Genomic DNA, 19008 nt, shown 5'->3' on the forward strand with positions numbered 1-19008 from the left:
CTTGAAGCTGCTCTCCAGGAAAGAAAAGATTTGGCTCCCTTCCTCGTTTGCCGGATAGGATCAGCCCGTCGCGCTGCTGCTTGATCTTTTGTCATCGATTTTTTATTTTTTTTGGTTGTTTTTTTCTTTTAAGAAGATGCCGAAACGAGAGAGAAAAGTGAGCCAGACTACATCGAGAAAAGGCTGCGTGAGAGACGCGTTGTAGGAATCAGTGAACTCAATATCGAAATTATTTTTGCAGTTGATTTCATTGTTTTTTTCTTTTGGTTTCATTTCAGTGCGCAAAGGATCCAGAAGATTGACAAAGCAACATGCTTGTGCGATTGAATGGATCTAGATTTTAACGTGAATATCTGAATGACCATTTGAGACGTGCGTAAAGCGTTCCAGAGATACTCGAGCTTAGCTCAACAGGCTGTGAAGTAAAAGTTTTACATGTCATTTTACGAAATGGCATTGCCTGTTTGCTTCATATCCTGGTTACAGTAGGCTGCCACGGGCTATGCACTGAAACCAAAGGCGATTTAGTATCTGCATTCTCGGGTGAAGACGCACGCCCAGTGCAAGGTGATTGTACTCATATTTATAGCATTATCGAAAATATCCAAAATACGACGAGGTCTGAAGTTTGCGGAGGGGTTTTCCCTGTTTCATTTGTCTGGGATTTTGTCTAAAAATATCAAGGACAGTAGCAAAGGGTCTGCCAAAACTCCGGAGAGCTAGGCTATATGAAGATCGCGACACAGTTGTTGCTTTTCCCTCGCAGAAATGCCAGTGCGTGCTGTGACCACCAGGTTCATGTACAAGGGACTTTGCACTATTCCAGATATCCTCTCATACCGGACCCCTGTTAACCTGCCTGAAGATGAAGTGGAAGGTGAGACTTTTGCTTGTTTGCTTGGCTGGATTGTGCTCGCAGCCTGTTGTTGTGATGTTAACAGCTGTCACATCTGAATGCAACGGCCAAATCAGTTCAGGACCCCGGAGAGCTCCTGTCCGTGTGCGCTTCTTTTCATTTTCCACAAATATTAAATGAAACTGGTGAAAGGTTCAGCCGTGCAGGTGTTCTACGTTATGGTACAATATCTATACTGCTGAACCTTTGGAAGAAGAGGCACAGACAAGCTGAACGCTCTGTGGTCACAGTTTCATCTCTTCAATTGACCTTTCTTTGCGTTATGTTGCTTCTGGTTTTTGGCACAAAATGAATTCATAACTTAATCTGCTGCTTTTTTATTGTGGCTACATCAACAAAAATGCAAGTCTTTCTCTAATGGTTGTAGTACACCGCTAATTAATATTCTGCAGTATATAATACACAACATATTGTGCAGCATGCTTATACATTACTGTGTTATATTTCCCGGCTATATCTATGGCACCTATGAGGATTAATGGCACTTAGTGTAGGTAATCTCTGCTTTTACAAAAACACCAACCTGAAAAAGATCACTCCAGCCCTTCTCCAAAAAAGAGAGGAGCCTCAAATGGAGAAAAGAACTGCGATAAAAGGAAAAATCAATTACAAGTGTAAAATTGCTGATTGCTATAATATTTCAGCACAATCAAAGTCTGATGAAAAATGATAAAAGATGGATTGATTCTAAGGTTTAAATTACATCTTCTCGTCTTTGATGTCTTTTCATTTTGTCGTTAATAACTAAAAACTGCCATCGATGCTGTACTTATATAGGCCGCCGAAAAGAATCACTGGAGCATTAAATTCACTCTTTTCCTTTGTAACTGTGGTGCATAGCTGTTAAAAACTGAGGTTTTGTTTTAGGCAAACAGTCCTCACAATGAGAAAGCACAGCTGGCAGTGGTTTGGAACAAAGCCAGGCAGACTACAATGAAGAGATAAGTCAGATCAGATGTGATATCACGAAGTCTTTTGTGCAAAGGGAATTCCATTTCCCCTTCTTCTGTCTTTAGGTTGCCCAGGCCCACGAGTTGCTGCCTGCCCTTGCTTTGAGCCACTCATTTGACATTGAAAATTCACTATCTGCAATGAGGATGTAAATTTAATTAAACGGCTGGCTATTGAAAATAATAATTACAACAACAGCAAAATGGAAGTGGGAGTGTTGCATGATGCATGCTGTGCCTTCAGTGATGATACAGCTTTTCAGGTAATGGAGGACTCCTTTCAAATTGTTGTTTAGCAATCGAGAGTCATTAAATATTCAGTCAGACACCATTCAGCCATTAATGCATTTACCCAGGGAAGATTCACTGAGCATGTAATGCACTGCTACATTTACATGGCCTCGCACCTCAGCAGTGGCCAGAGTAAACAGCACTCTGTCTTTTGCAGCACCACTGGCAGGTGAAGTGTGTTAAAGAGCACTTCCCTTGTAGTTGTCGAGGGATAAAGGAGTTTCAGATTAACCTCTCACATTTACAAACCCTCAGCCAGTCTGAAGGTTTGAATCTACAACCTCCCACTTACTCTTTACACTGCTGCTGCACCGCCTCATACTGCAACCACAGTGTGGGAGCTGCAGCAAATGAATGCTGTTGATCTGTAAACAGTGCTGCAGTCCGGCGCCTCTGAATTAAAATCGCTCCTTTTTTTCACAGAACACTGAAAATCAGCCTACACATATTGTTTCATCCGCACAATCTTTAATTACTGCAGGGCACAAGTTCCCCCGATTGCTCATGTAATTACTCTGCATAATCATATTCATGATAATAGCTTTTTCTATGCAGTGTGCATACATACGTATACTCCCAAAGTAATTTGACATGAGTAGAATCATCTGTGATTCAGGGGGTGTCAGTCACCCCGAATGAATTTCACAGCAAATCATATTAACATTTTGTACAGGATCATTATTATTCTCTCATAACGCCTTACCGATAATAACTAATTTTAATGTGGAGCATAAGTATTTTTAACTTGAACCATCCTTCTATTCTTAACGACACTGATCACATGATTACGTTAACTTAGCCTATCATACTGTATACTGTATATTCTTCATCAGCTCATGAACACTAGACAAACTAATTGGATGAAAATTTTGAAATATGCATCAATAAATCAACAGGGTTTTTTTTTTCTTGGTGATATTTTGGCAGAGACATGCTGTGGGTTGGTATTCACAGAGGCAAAAAAAAAAGATCTTGCATATCATGCATATGTGTTACACAGTGGACTTTACACGGTACAAACTGCCCCAGATAAACAAAAACTAAAGAGTTTCAGCATCGAGTGGAGTCACAGATTATAGCTGGAAGAAAGTTATGAGAAAATAATGAGAGTTTCCAAGGGTCTCCGAGATGAAATGTGTTGACTACTAAAGGAAAGGTAAAGTTAAGTCTTAGATCTGTGGCTGGTAATCAAAATGTCCATAATATCACTTTACAATAGCACAGAGAAAGAAAAGGACACAATGCTCTGAGCTCCTAGCAGCACTTTAAAAGTTCTTCTCAAATTCGGCCGCTCATAGAAATTAAGCTTCCCTTATGTACACGCATTAGCGAAATGCAATATTGCTTAAAGGGGAACTACTGTTTTTTACAACCTGGACCTTATTTCTGGCGTAAAATACGATCGTTTTCTAACCCATATAACTTTTGTGTAATTTGTAGTCAATCGGGAGATATTTAGATCTGCATGTATCCATATAGTGGGAGTGACTGGGGCACCGAAACGCAGCCGACCGTAGCGGGTGCGCGCGGCGCTCAGAGATGACATCATCCAAGTCAGAAGACATCGTCCGGGGTCTGTAGGTCAATCTACAGAGCTCAGATGACAATAACAAGTAACTCCGGACTTAATGGGGAATAGTACTAGTGTACGATAACAAAATATTGGTGAAATGAACAAGTTTCGCGGCAGATAATGCGTTATTTAGAGGCTGCGTTTCGGTGCCCCAGTCACTCCCACTATATGGATATACGCAGATCTAAATATCTCCCAACTGACTAGAAATGTCACAAAAGTTATATGGGTGATTAAACAATCGTACTTTATGCCAGATATAAGGTCCAGGTTGTAGTTCCCCTTTAAATTAGCCATACCTTGAAAAATAATGAGCAGTCAAGATAAAAAAAGTAGATTCTACCATTTTTTTTTTTTTTTGTATATGTCATATTTCTATCTCCCACCTTTAAAGATGAGTAAATATTCAGATACCAACCTTCTTGAGACCGTTAGCTGATTTGGTTCAGTGTCTTGAGCTGCAGTTTCTCAAATGGCCACAAGAGGCTGTTTTAGGAGCTCTACTCAACTTTATCAAACTAACTGACAATGCAGAGTTTTTATATGTGTAGAATAAAACTAACACTTGATTTTGTCTGTACAAGACTTAGGTACCACCAAAGATGACTTAATTTCCTGTGATTTTGCTCATTAAACAAATTAATGTGACTTATTTATTGGCTCATTTAACGCTTAAATTAATGATTAAACCGAATGAATTAACCAACACAGATAATTATTCCAGTGATATACTCAACAGAGATTATGCGTAAATCTTCATAATCCTGCCGGCGTATTTCATTAGGATCACAATCGTACATGCAATATATTGATCCTCACTTAATTGGAGACTGGCTTCGGTGTTTGTGGAGATTAAGGACACTTACTTGCACTGCGCTGAACAGAGGGGACATTGTCCACGTCGGGGTGAGCTTTAGGGAGGCTGATAAAGTAGCCGCAGCCCTTAATGGATCTGGAGTTTCCAGGGGATGTTTTTCGAACAGATGGTTGTCTAGGTGGGCAGGGTCAGTGGCGAGGATTCCTGCCCTTCCCTTTGCCCTTGTGTCACGCTTTGTCAAAAACCCTGGTGTATACTCAAACCTTCACCCTTGTAAAAAGCAATTCTACTCCTGCCTCTTAAAAATCAGCACACACGCTTTTATGTTTGAACTTTTTCGACCCCTTTAAATCCTCATTAATTTAACTTGTAATTACACTATATTCTGAAACCTTAACCTTGGGATTTATGCTGTTTATGACTACCTGTCTGTGAGGCTGTGTAATGGAAAGCCCATTCATCTATCACAACTTACACATACTGTATGCTACGTAAGCCGCACGGGCTGTTTGTGTTAATGGAGATGGCTATATTAATCATGTCATGTGTGTGTTTATGCCGTGTAACACAATAAATACCGCTTGATGAATGTCTATGTGGACGTAAACCTGCGCCAAGTGGCTTCCCGTTTAATAAGCACTATATTAATACTCAGGTCCAGAGCCAAGTTTAGTCCATTATGCATGACAGACAGAACTAACTCAATACACCCATGATACTTTGACTAATGGACAATGACATGTCTCATTTTCATTGAAAAATAACACACTTAAATCCATACAAAGTCATTTCTAATCATGTGTGAAGGTAGATATGTATGAGGTAACTGCCATTACATTAACTGTACTGTAGACTTAATGGATTAGACTGATAATAGAGATCAGATATCAATAATAGTTCTCATGACGCTGTATAAAAGCCGGGATCTTACGCTACCAAAACACAGCCCATAACTTACAGTGAAACAGCAGATACTTTAACTACACATGTGGCGGCACAGATAAGACTCTCGTTTTATGGCTGAACAGCCGCGGGTTCCCGGCAGTTACACTCTTGGAGGTCTCCGCGAGCTTGTACCGCTCCTCGGCGCACCGCTGACAGAGGACGTAAACAATATTTATAGATCGCAGCCAACGGGAAAATCCCCCAGACATTGGGCATTGTAGTGGAGTGCAGACCATCTTCCACTTTGTATGCAAAGCTGCCTTCTTTTGTGGGCACAAATGGAGAACATTTTGCAGCAATAGCGTAAGCACTGGACTGTGTGTGTGCAGCTGTCAGTGATCTATAACTTTAGTCTGTACTGTATAACATTCATGTCTTCTTCTCTGTTCATTGTGGATTTGCCTACATGCCTTACATCCCTACAAACCAAGCTTTAAGACTTATGTCCTCCGTGTGCAGATGTTTCATCATTACTGCTGTTGCCATCAAGATATAATCACAGTTTCAAACAACAACACTATTACAATATGTTAATTACAAGACCGTGTCCTTACCCTCCCCTTGTCTGCCCAGTCGACAGCAGCCATATTTCATTTACATCATCGTGCCGGAGCGGGAAACACTTGGACACAAAGCAAATGATCACTATATAAATATAAACTCTATGTTCCCACTATCCTCCACTGTCACTCAGATGGGAGTGGAGCCGCGGGTCAAGTTATGCATGAAGATCAGCTAAAAGGTCCCCGTTGATAATGTCAGAAGGCCGTGCATCCGTCTAATTGGAACACATGTGGACAGACTCTCAACAAAACGCAAACGCGACTTAACGAGACGCGGCGCGGGCCAGAGGAAGAACATAAATATTGTCTGTTTACTCTTAAATCCACTCCGCGGTATTTTATGGCGAGAAATCCGTCACGCAACTGCAGCTTTCTAAAGATACGTAAACCACTGCATGTAATAAAACGGCGCGTAAAGCTCACAAATCTGGGCTGTTTACACGAGTGATACATCATCTGATTTGTCCATTCAAAACAGCGACAGCAGCTAATAAAACCACACATCACAGGACTCCTGCTCAGCACACACCTTGTCTTCAAGTTATAGAAGGGGTTCTTTTAGGTGCAGGTCTTGTGCAGCCACAACGTTATGACCACTGACAGGAGAGGTGAATAACACTGACCATCTTGTGATAATACAATGTTCTGGTAGGAAACTTTTGGACCGTGAGGATGTTACTTAGACATGTACCTCCCACCTGGAGGAGACCAGACCAGGCACCCCCACCCCATAGTTGCAGACACAGTTTAGGAACAACTTCCCAAACTGATGAAGTATCCGTGGGATGATCCACAGAGGCCTCTCCCCTCAACCCATAGGACCCAAAGGCCCCCACTAACAACATCCTGTTGTTAGACACCACAAGACACCCTCAGAAGGTCCATGTCCATTCTCTGATGAGTCACAACTGTTTTGGAGGTACAAGGGAGACCTACACAATATTAGGAAGGTGGTCATAATGTTATGCATGATCGCCGATATGCGAGTATCTTATTGTAAGACAACAAATGATAGTGTATCAAACCCTCCTGCGTCATTGTCACATTGTATTTTCCGTCACCACACACAGGAACTGAACACACAACAAGAATATGTGTGTCCTTTAACAGCCCCTACATCCACTGCACATTAAGGCATGTTTGTAATTATTTTGCAAAAGGCCGGTCCTCCTACAGAGGAAATTATGGTCTGTGCAAATTAGGAAATCAATACACCATTTAAGCAGCACCTTAATTCACTGTTATGGATTTGTTACAGAACTAAAAGTTATTTTTACCTCTAATATCAGTTGTATGCGTGGACCTATTTTCATTCTGCTGAGAGTGCATTAGTAGAGCTCAGCCACTTTAATACGATTCACGTGTTTTCCCGCCTTTCATCATCAGAAAGAAAGGATGTCAAGGGTGTCTTCCTGCTGTTATTGATGTATCCACCTGGGAGGGGCTCTTATTTAATGAAAAGGGTCTGACTCATCTCCGCCTGAATATTTCTATCCTCTAACCAATTTTCAGTAAGCCGCCTTTTGATGAGCAAACCGCCGTGTGTTCCCGATCTACGGAACGAGCTCTGAGACGTTTACTTTTAAATGGAGCGTCTCAATTAGGGCAAGTGACTTTCTTTGTGCTTTGTCACCTCTGAAGGTTGCTGTTGTAGAAATGCACATAACTTAGGATTTGATTTATTTACATCCCTTTCATCCCGGCGAGCGGCTCCATCTCAGACGGACACAGAAGATCCTGTTTGATCACTAATTAGTGGGAGGGTCTGAGTCTCCCTTTTTCCTCCCTAAAGTCTCTCAATGTGGCTGGACACATAAAAAAACAGATTCACCTAAAATCTGAGAACATTTGCTTTAATAGCGTGGTGACGGTCATGAGATGAAACCTGTTGTTAGAAGCGTGAAGTCATGCTCGTGCAGCAGCTTTGGATGCCCGAAGACTCCCCCTCTTCTCCTCTGCTCCCGTGGAGCAACGAGAACTCTTCATCTACCTCCCGCTGCAGCAACTCTATTATCGTATTGTTCAATGTCATGATCGTTACTGAAGGTGAAGAGGGTGTTTTTGAATTGGACAATCACGGCGGGGCCCTCTCGGTGGTGGTGATAGGCTTGCACAAGGTGGATGCTTGTACTCAAGGATAACATTGTTTGGTCTTTTGTTCACAAGGCAGCACTTGTTTTACAGCATCCTCTCAGTTGTATGAGAAGAATCCAGAAGTGCCCTCTTTTAAAATGAAAAATAAAACATATTAGTTTGTTTACCCAGGAAGTGGCTCACAAAGTTGGACCGGCCAAAAGTGGTCTCCCGAGAAAAATTCAATTAATTTTTATTTTATTTTATTTTTCCATTGCCAATAACAATTTGCCTGACACTCCCAGAGCAAACACTAAAACTCCTAAACCTTGGGCAGAACCCGGCTCAAACCATCTGCTTGTGACCAACTGGGTAGAGAGACAGGTGAGATAGAGGAGAAGGGAGGTAAGGAGAGAATTAGAGGCATACATGCTAGTCACATAGTTTTACCTGTAGAATCCCAATCAACTATCAAATGTTTGGTGCGCACAGATGTTTATATATATATCACTACAAATTGAGAAGATCTTCTGCAGTGGTGTGTAACCAGTAAGCTAGCAAGGAGCTAGGAGAGCTGTGACACAGCAGAGATGGGATATTGATGGACCTGTTGGTCACCCTGATTTTGGAAACAAGTGGCTGAACACCGTAGCGAAACCTCGCGGTTATAGAGCTTGTAAAGAGGGCAAATGTGACTTCACAGTGTGCTTCTAAAATGAATGTGACAAGAGTTGAAAAAGTCAGAAAGTATTGATTTTAAAACGCAACACCTAGTGCACAGTACAGAAATCAGAAATGTCTGGTTAACTTTTCTTGAAACGCAAGCGACACACTTGGGATATGTAGACGATTCACAAGAGTGTCGCCTTACTCCAAAGGCCGGGTCCGCCGGTGCTCTACATTTAGCTCCCAAAAATGAAAAAGGGATTTCCTCAGTGATTTTGTTAGGAGAGCTTCTGTGGCTTTCTGCCTCTGCCAGCGGCACTGACACTCTGCCAGCGTGCAGCAGCGGCTCCAGCCTCCGTCACGGACCATTTTCATGGATGTTTTTAGCTAACGGCCAGCATGAATCAGCCTGTCGGTCGGTCGGTCAGTCGGATAGAAAGGTCAGCAGGACCAGTTGTTCTTTATGTTCTGTTTTAGTTCACTTGGAAGGTCAGGAGACTTTTAAGTCCCGACCTCAGATCTCAGTATTGGAAAAAAAAAAAGAAATCCTTTTTGATGTTTGAGACACATCAGCTAAGGGTATCCGTTTTATATACTGTACATTTGTTACGTTTTCGAAAGGTTTAGTCTTTAAACAATGAGTTTGGGATCAGGGTTGCTTGATGAATGACAGACAAAGGCGTTAATCAAACCGCACATCAAATAATCTGAGCGCTTACACTGAAGATCAACATATCAACAAGCCCGTCCAGATAACAGCCAGCATCAGGTTTCTGTTGACAGCTGTTGGTCCAACTTTGCCATGAAATTGTCAGTCAGTATTTCATTTTGTCTCTGAGTGGAACAATTTGTTCAACTGGTCATACCACTTCTGTTCCTGTCAACTCAAAAGGGAATTTAATGTATTATTTTTTGTGCATTTTATGAAATATGCTTTCCCCATTTTTTCACCTCAAGTCACATTAGTAATACAGGATGAGGTTTAGGGCAAATAGATGTTCCCAGTCCCCAATGTCCATGTGTTTTACATTTGACTTGACTCAGTTTTTCAGCCAGTGCAAAGACACTACACACAATGACATTTTTACAGTATTTTCACGACATTCATTAGCAATTTCACGCTAATATGAATAGTTAACATCGTTCTGAAACTGTTCTCCGGCTGCAGAGGGAAACGCAAAATTCATTTTATTTTTTTTTCTGTGACTACATACAGTACAGGGATTTTCATGACCTGGCTTTGGCTTTAGATAACAGAGAAGTTTAATCCTCACAGCAGCGCAAGGTTACTTTGATTCTCTGATCGAGGACTCACAGTGGAAACAAAGCACTTTGAATGCAGTTTTAAGCGTTTGCTATTATTACGTATCATGAGTTTTCTCTCTGTAGTTACAGCTGCAATGTGAAATATTCAACCCCCTCACCTCAAGAGATACGATAGTGATGTGGAGGAAAGATAATGACAATAAATGACAAAAGAAAATCATTAAACTTTGACAATAGAAGTAGAATGAAATGAAAAATGTAACTCTTTTAACACATGTGCAGTATTATTCAACCCCCGGCTCCAGTATTTTGTGGAGCATCCATTCGGTGGGTGCCGACAAGCCTCTTACGCCTTTCGATCAGAATCTTTGCCCATTCTTCACGTGCAAACGCCTCTAGCTCTGTGATGATTGATGCTCCTCCGTGCTGCAACCGCCTTCTTGAAATCCCACCAAAGATTTCCAATCGCATTGAATTTGTTGACTGAGAAGGCCACTCCAGGACGTTTCCAGGATGTTTTTCTCAACCAAGCTTTGGCTGAATCGGAGATGTGCTTGGGATCGTTGTCTTGCTTGAAGGTCCGATGATCACCAAGGTTTAATTTGTCAACACGAGGCATCACGTTCTTCTTTAAAATGGCCAGGTGCACCATCAAGATTGCCAGTTCCTGTCCACATCATTATTGACCCACGTAAATGCTTGACCATGGGGATGGTATTCTTCCGGTCATAAGCCTGGCCTTTTGGCTTCATCAGTCCATAGAGCTGTCTCCCAAAACTCTGTAGTCTTAGCCAATGTCCTTCTAGCATATTCTAGTCCACCTTTGATGTCAAGAGTAGAGTGCGTTTTGGAGTCTGTCCATGAAGTCTTTCTTTATTCAGCGCACGTCTTATAGTTGCCACTGAAGCGCTTGTACCAGGCTTCATCACATCATCCGGTAGGTGTCTTGCAGTCACACAGGCGCCCTGATGAAATTTTGGGCTTTCTTCCACGGCCAAGCAGGTTTGCATCTGTTCCATAAGTTTTAAACTTCCTTATAATACTCCCAATGGTGTCTGTTGGAATGTAAAATTCTTTGGAAATCCTCTTATACCCAAGGCCCTTCAGGTGTGATGAAATAATCTCCTCTCTCAGCTTTTGTGGAAGCTCCTTTGTCTTTGCCATGATTGCAACTTGAATACATGTGTTCATGTGTGGGGGTTATATATAGCTGAACAAATACAGGATAATTATATAGTTCCCAGTGGCTTAATTAGGTTTCAACTCTACTTCAGGCCATAAAAACTGTTATATAGGGGTTAAAATATACGTTTTTTTTTCTGAGTTGAGTTTCTCTCACTCATTCACTCACTCACCCACTCACTCATCTTCTGTAACTGCTTGTCCTGTTAAGGGTCGCGGGGTCTGCTGGAGCCTATCCCAGCTGTCATCGAGCGAGAGGCAGGGTACACCCTGGACAGGTCGCCAGTCCATCGCAGGGCTGAGTTGAGTTTCTGTATCAGTCAACTCATAAAGAAGTCATCCAAAGCAGAATTTTGCTCTTTGATAAATCCTTAAAATCTTGGGGGAGGGTTTTAATATTTCTGATGCAACTGTATGTTTACCTGGATCTCTTTTATGCTGATATGTTTGCAAGGATGTGTAATGCGCATTGTTATCAATTCATAATAGTGTAAAGTATTAAGTATAATACTGCCTTTGTTTGAGACTGTATCAGATATTTAAATTCTAGGTGGTGGTGCTGCGCTGTATTATGGTGTTCATGTGTCTGCCTTCTGCATTCCAGTAAAAATGAGCATCAGAATGACGTCCCACAGGAAATTAAAACATTGCTCGGTGCATTCACCAGCCTCCGTGAATGTTAACTTTAAATGTGCCAGAGTTAAGTCTAAATCCTCACCAATATAGAATAAAATCAACATTTATGATGGATAAAAGTGGATATCAGAGAGAGAGAATACGGTGAACTATTTTAAAACACGGAGTTCAAAGAAAAAAGGCAAACATTTGCATATTATCTGTTGTAATTAATTCTAATTGTTTGGCGAAGTAAACACATACTCGTGTCTCTTGTGATTGCATCTGCGGATTTTTAAATTTTATTTATTTATTTATTTAATATCCACTCCACACAGTGTGAAACAATCAGTAGTCCAGCCACCGCTCAGCTGGCTCAGTGAATTCATTATTTATCACTGGCACCAGAGGTCGCGACATTGAATCTAGGATGGTGCCTAAGGAAGATAGCGAAAGCTCAAGCGGCGCTGCTGTCTGTAATTTAGACAAATATGTGGCGTCTGATATGTCAGCATATTGTGTGGACGGTGTCACTTGTCCGCGAGGAACTCAATTTACATGTCGATGACTTTCCTCTTCTAACGGGTTCTTTTATTTCCTCACAGGAGTGTAGGCTGACACTACTTGAGTCTTAGTTTATGAGCTGCAGTCACTCATGTACACAAGATGGATGGCCGGTGTTTGGCCACTTGGGAGCTTGCATACAAATTACGTTTGCCGAGACACATACGTGCGTGTAAATTCGTTTTCTCAATCACTGAAGCACTTGGCACAATCACGTACTTTCAGTGCATATGACCTTCATCAGTTCATCAGAGCTCTTAGATTAGCAGAGAGTAAAATATATAGATAAGTTAACGCTTTAGGTTGTGTTGATGTTTCACGACACAGTCTGTTAATTCTAGTGTTTTCCTCCTCCGCATCCACTGTCAATATGTTTTATTCATAGGCGTATAAATGCTACCACTTCATTTTGTTTCTTGTTTTATCTGATCACATGACTTCTGAGGTAGCGTTGACTAGTCTTGAGGATCTACATCAAAAACAACCACCGAGGTTCTGCACCTTTGATGTGCAACCGCTCTTTTTCACCACTTCAAACAGAATACCGTGATGCAGGGCGAGGACAGGAGCCAAATGGCAGTGTTTATGGATTATTTACCAAAAGTTTGTGTTTAATTATCGGCACATGAAACCTGCTCGCTACCTGCTGTCACAAGCAGTTGGGCTATTGGACACGCTAGCAATTACTGGATCTGAAGGAGGTTTTACGAGAAAGTCAGAAAAGCAAAGAAGTCGCAGTCATAAGATCACAGTGGGAAATCCTTTAAAAATATATTACAGACCAGTTAACTGACTAACTGAACGCCTCTCAATCAGTGACTGTGTTTACATACATGGACAATATTCCTTCAACCCAACTGAAATCATTCTGGTCAGAGATTCCAACTTCCTAATATTGTGTAGGTCTCCCTTGTGACTCATGGGCCTTCTGAGGGTGTCCTGTGGCATCTGGCAACTGAGTATTGTTAGTGGGGGACCTTTGGGTCCTATGGCTTGAGGGGCGGGACCTCTGGGAATCATCCTGCAGATACTTGATCAGTTTGGTATCTAGTGAATTTGGTAGCCAGGCCAACACCTGGTGCTGTTTTTTATGTTTTTTTTTTAGTTGTTCCTAAATTGTTTTTGTGTGCGTGCCTGTGTCAGGCTGCATCCTGCTGGGGATGGCTGCTGCCATCAAGGGGTGTCATTGCTATGGGGTGGGGATGTCTGGTCTGGTCTAGGTGGGTGGTACATGTCTAAGTAACATCCACACCAATACAGTACCAGGTCCAAACGTTTCTCAGCAGAACATTGTATTGTCACAAGATGGTCAATGTTATTTACTTCTCCTGTCTGTAGTCATAATGCTGTGGCTGATCGGTGTACACGGACAATAAATAAAATGATCCAGTGAGATTACACCATACAATCCCCTCCTAAAGCGTTTTTCCTCCTCAAGCTTACTGACATTGAATTCTTTCGGTGGACCCACATTTTCAACGCCATTGCTAAAATAGAATCAGACCTCAAACATTTCTTTGTACAACTCGTTGTTTCTCGTCACGTCTCCTAATGTTTGTTACATGTGGTGGTTATATGTGGCATTTTTATTCTGGCTCAGGTATTATTCTGATTATTAGTGGAATCTCTAGCATCATATCTGTCCTGAAATGTTCAAATGCAGTGCATGCACTCTTACTGAGGACTGGGACGTCCAAAGTTTCAAAGGTTTCACCAGATCAATAACATGATGGAGTTGACTTTGTGGAGTAAAATCTAATTCTATCAAGATAATCTTTTTGAGGCTGGGGATTTTTTTATTTATTTTTTTCTTTCTTAACAAGTCCTGTGAATAAAACTAAACCCACTCTGTCTTCCCCACCAAGTCTAATGCTCAAAATGAATGCAATTAGTTTTATACTTAAGACTTAAAGTCTCTGTAACGGCAGCCCAAAACAGCATCAAATAGTGCCTTTGGAGTCTATGTTCAGCAGCAGATTTAGTGCAGTGGCGAGCATCTACGGCAGCGGGACACTGTGTGTAGTTGTGTCAGGGATTTACTCAAAATAAACCACAGTTTTACCGCAGTGAAGGAACGGGGCTCATGGAAAGAAGAAAAAGTTTTAAACTGTTTGCACCCTTCAAACACCAAATATTCAGCTACGGCTCCCCTTTTCTCAAAACATAAATATCTATGGAAGAGAGATTATACTTTTTAAGCTGTAACCCGAAGTGACTGTTGGAAATTCTCCTTTTACTTTAAACTCTTTATATAAAAATTCACATATTTCTAAGTGTTTAGCCTTCTCGCGTGGTGTGAAACTGTAAAGTGGTATCTCTGTATAAACGTGCTTATTCTGCGCCTCCTTCCTCCCCACAGAGATTCGTGAGGCTTTCAAAGTATTTGACAGAGATGGGAACGGCTTTATCTCAAAGCAGGAGTTGGGGATGGCCATGCGTTCCCTGGGCTATATGCCCAATGAGGTGGAACTGGAGGTTATCATCCAAAGACTTGACATGGATGGTACGTCTCAGTCTCTCCGCAGCACATAATCCAACACGTGGGCTGTACTGTACGGTGACATGTTTGTATTTCTGCTCGTTTCGTCAGGCGATGGCCAGGTCGGCTTTGAAGAATTCGTCACATTGCTTGGCCCTAAACTCTCTGCAGCTGGGATGCCTGATAAGTTCCACGGAGCAGACTTCGATTCGGTTTTTTGGAAGGTACTCGCCGTCACTGGTATCATCAGTCATGTCTCATCAACAACTCATTGCACAAAATCTTCATTCCCTGCTTTTAGTTGCATAATCAAACGTGTTAATGCCTGATTTCCCTGAAGACACATGCTCTACTATTTAATGCTGACCTGCAAATTGCACGTAACTCTGAGGGGAATTAAGGCAGAAGCTTTTAACTCTGCTAATTAGAACGTCCCTGTTGTTTCCCGTGTTCCCAGTGCGACATGCAGAAACTGACTGTGGACGAGCTCAAGAGACTGCTCTACGACACGTTCCGCGACCACCTCACTATGAAAGACATTGAGAACATCATCATGACAGAGGAGAGCCACCTGAACAGTCCAGAGTCCCACGTGGACATTGATAGTATGTCTCCACCAAAGATTTTATTTCACACATTGCTCAGACGTGTTAGGACACACGTGAGTGCTGATCATTTTTCTTTCTATATCTCTCCACAGCGAGCCCAACACAACAGGAAAAACACACATGTGTGCGTAAAAGCCTGATTTGTGCCTTCGCTATTGCATTCATCATCAGCGTCATGCTCATCGCAGCAAATCAAATGCTCCGCAGGGGGATGAAGTAAATGCACGTCGGCAACTGGAAACAGACGGATGCTAAAAATGGAAATGTTAACCAAAATACTTTATCATCTCTGGTTTTACTCACCTGACACCCACTGACTCCCATAATGATCCTGTCACAGCAGGAGATTACGTCATGCAGTGGTTCTGTATGACCACTAATGAAACAGAAAGGTATCTCAAGGGCTGATTAGAATTCAAAACTAGTAGTACAGTAGCTCAAGAGTCAAATGCTGAAGAAATTAGACAGGAAAGCAGATTTTAACTCAAATATTTTAGACGATAGAAACTCTGCTGTGTCAATGTTGTTGATGAGAACGCTGCCAACTGGGAGTGAACCAAATGATGACAACGTCAATGATAGCAATAAAGCAATACAAAAGACGGTTAGCTAAAAACATAGGGAGAAATCACTGAGCACTGTGTCCCTTGTCCGTTCACTGTAGTGTGTCAAGATTTTCTGTCCAGCAGTACAACTCACATACACTTTAAAGGGGAATTACCGTTTTTTACAACCTGGACCTTATAAAATACAATCGTTTACACACATATATAAGTTTGGTGTCATTTGGAGTCGTTTGGACGATATTTAGATCCAGTGGAGCGCCGCGTATATCTATATAGTGGGAGTGAATAGGGCACCTAAACGCAGCCTCTAAATAACACATTATCTACCGCGAAACTTGTTCATTTCACCAATATTTTGTTATGATACGCTAGTGCTATTCCCTGTTGAGTCCAGAGTTACCTGTTATCATCATCTGTAGATCTGTAGATTGACCTACTAACTTCTGACCTGGATGATGTCATCTCTGAGCGCCGCACGTACCCATGACGGTCGACTTATTTACCTGTAATTTGCTACTGCTGGTTTTTTGCAACATGGCTGAATATTTTTCCCATTCTGAGGTTGCGGACGACGACTTTGTTTATGATGGACATCCTTACTGTGTTGAGCCAGAGTATACGGATGAGGAGCTCGTTGACAGCGAAGATCCGAAGGCAGAGAGAGGAGCAGCTGGCCAAAGAACAACAAACAGCTGCATGTCTGCAAATAGATAACAGGTAACTCCGGACTCAACAGGAAATAGCACTAGTGTATCATAACAAAATATTGGTGAAATTAACAAGTTTCACGGCAGATAATGTGTTATCTAATGTGTAATGTGTTTAGAGGCTGCGTTTCGGTGCCCCATTCACTCCCACTATATGGATATACGCGGCGCTCCACTGGTTCTACATATCGTCCAAACGACTCCAAACGACACCAAAGTTATATGGATGAGTAAATCATTGTATTTTATGCTAGAAACAAGGTCAGGGTTGTAAGAAACGGTAATTTCCCTTTAACAAAACACAGGGATGGCCTAGTCAGTCCTGTCGCTCAGCCAACTGTTAGTTAGTCCACCACTTTGGTCGAGACGTTCATGGTCCTCAGAAGATGAGTTCTAATGAATTTATGATTTTGTTCTTCCACCATGAGGTTGATATTTTTGGTAATTTTTTAGTTTAGTGACACATCATAACAAATATCAAATGACTCATCACCTCGTCCATCCTAAACGTTAGCATGTTAACACTGTAAATATCTTGAAAATGTTGCAGTGCTAACATTAGCATGTAGCACAAAGCCAGGCAGTTTCAAGCTCAAGTGCAGTCTCACCAAGCTGCTAGCATGACTGTAGCTTTATAACAGATCATACTGTGAAGTCACACACAGATTAAACCTGTCAGGTGCACTGATTTGTTAGCTACTTATGTTAGATGCAACAAATTTCATCCAGCTAATCCCTGCTCAGCTTGAACTAAAGGCACATGAATGGAACAGAATAAAAAGTCCACCGCCCAAATTTTCTACAGTAACGAGTACAAGATACCCACCAACTGGAATAAACTGGTAAACAAGCACAGGAACACTCCAGAAAGCAAGCACTGATGACAAGAGAAGGATTGGAGACGTGCAGACACAGACTCTGATCCTCAGCCACATGCTACGAACTCCAGTCAGCCCCACGGGGCAGCAAAACCACACAGTCCATGTCTAAAGATGTCACGGTTTTCTAAGAATTAATTACATTGTTTTTGAAGCTCAGAGGGCGACTTCTTGGCTCAGCAGCTCGGGATTGATTTCTAAATCAAACAGAACTGTAGATTTAAGAATTACTCTGAAGCGAACAGCGACCTGCCAATTAAAGGCATGGCTCAGAAGAAAAATCACAAAAGCCCCTCTGACAAATATTAATCAAGATCATGTTCACTGATATTTCTGTAAAGAGCGCAGACACCGAGGAAAATATTGATCTCTTGACCAGCAGACAACTGATGTACGTGCTTTATATTCACAGTATGCCTGTGATACATGCACAACGTTGCGGCATAATTCAAATCTGTGCATTTATAACAGGCATGAGTCACAATGAAAGACATCTGAGTAGCTACGTGATCTGAGCTGTCAGCTATGAATAAATAGTTTAGATGTTAGACAAAGCTATCAATAGTAATATTTATAACAATGAGTGTACAATGCATGTACATTAAATTAGAAATAAATGTATGTATAAATGTGAGTGAGACCAATTTTGGATTTCTGCCGTATGTGTTCAAATAATTATGCAATTTGTAAAGTGATCCGTGCAAAAAAAAAAAAAGTATTTTCCTGTAAATGTCGAATTTTATTTTATTTTATTATTTTTGTGGATGTGCAGATGATATCAAAATACTTTGCAGTATGCTGTGAACAATAATTTGACATATCATGGGGGGAAAAAAAGTTGTTTTCTGGCTTTTACATGGACCACCAAAACAACATATTGTTTAAAGAATAACATGGTTATATTTTCTTACTCGTATAACATTAAATCTATGGGATTTTATTAAGAGTGTTAGCATAATGTTTTGTAAAAAACTAACAGAAAATTTTGGGGGAAAAAAATAATCAGATTTCTGATATATACATATAATTTCCAGGTGTACTGGACATTCAGATACAAGTTCTTGTGTGTATTAAGGCCATGCACTTACATTAACTTTTCTGATTTGTTGAGATTCATTTTTCAGAATGTTTTTTCTTCAACAAATATTTGTCAAATCTGACAGGTTTTACAAAATCCTATATATTTTTTCTTGCTCTTTTTATCTTAAAAAGCTATACCGCAGGAGGGAAGGTACGAAACGGCGGCAGTCACATTCGCAATAAAAACAATATTTTATCTTGTATTAGTAAAGCTGTTTGTGTAAAAACCGTTTATATATGACATCACATTACCTCTTCGTGCAAACATA

At 41.2% G+C, this 19008-nt stretch overlaps 1 protein-coding gene across 1 annotated transcript; it reads left to right on the forward strand.

Annotated features, from left to right (window-relative positions):
- Positions 1-768: 768 nt before the first annotated feature.
- On the forward strand, positions 769-15728 carry cabp7b (calcium binding protein 7b; the record flags this gene model as incomplete). The annotated part of the gene is made up of 5 exons (XM_084572862.1): positions 769-877; positions 14781-14924; positions 15012-15124; positions 15358-15505; positions 15601-15728. The coding sequence occupies 5 exons, from the start codon at positions 769-771 to the stop codon at positions 15726-15728; spliced, it is 642 nt and encodes a 213-aa protein (XP_084428988.1).
- Between the last annotated feature and the right edge of the window lie 3280 nt (positions 15729-19008).

Source organism: Chelon labrosus, assembly GCF_963514085.1.
Source record: "Chelon labrosus genome assembly, chromosome: 22".
NCBI lineage: Eukaryota > Metazoa > Chordata > Actinopteri > Mugiliformes > Mugilidae > Chelon > Chelon labrosus.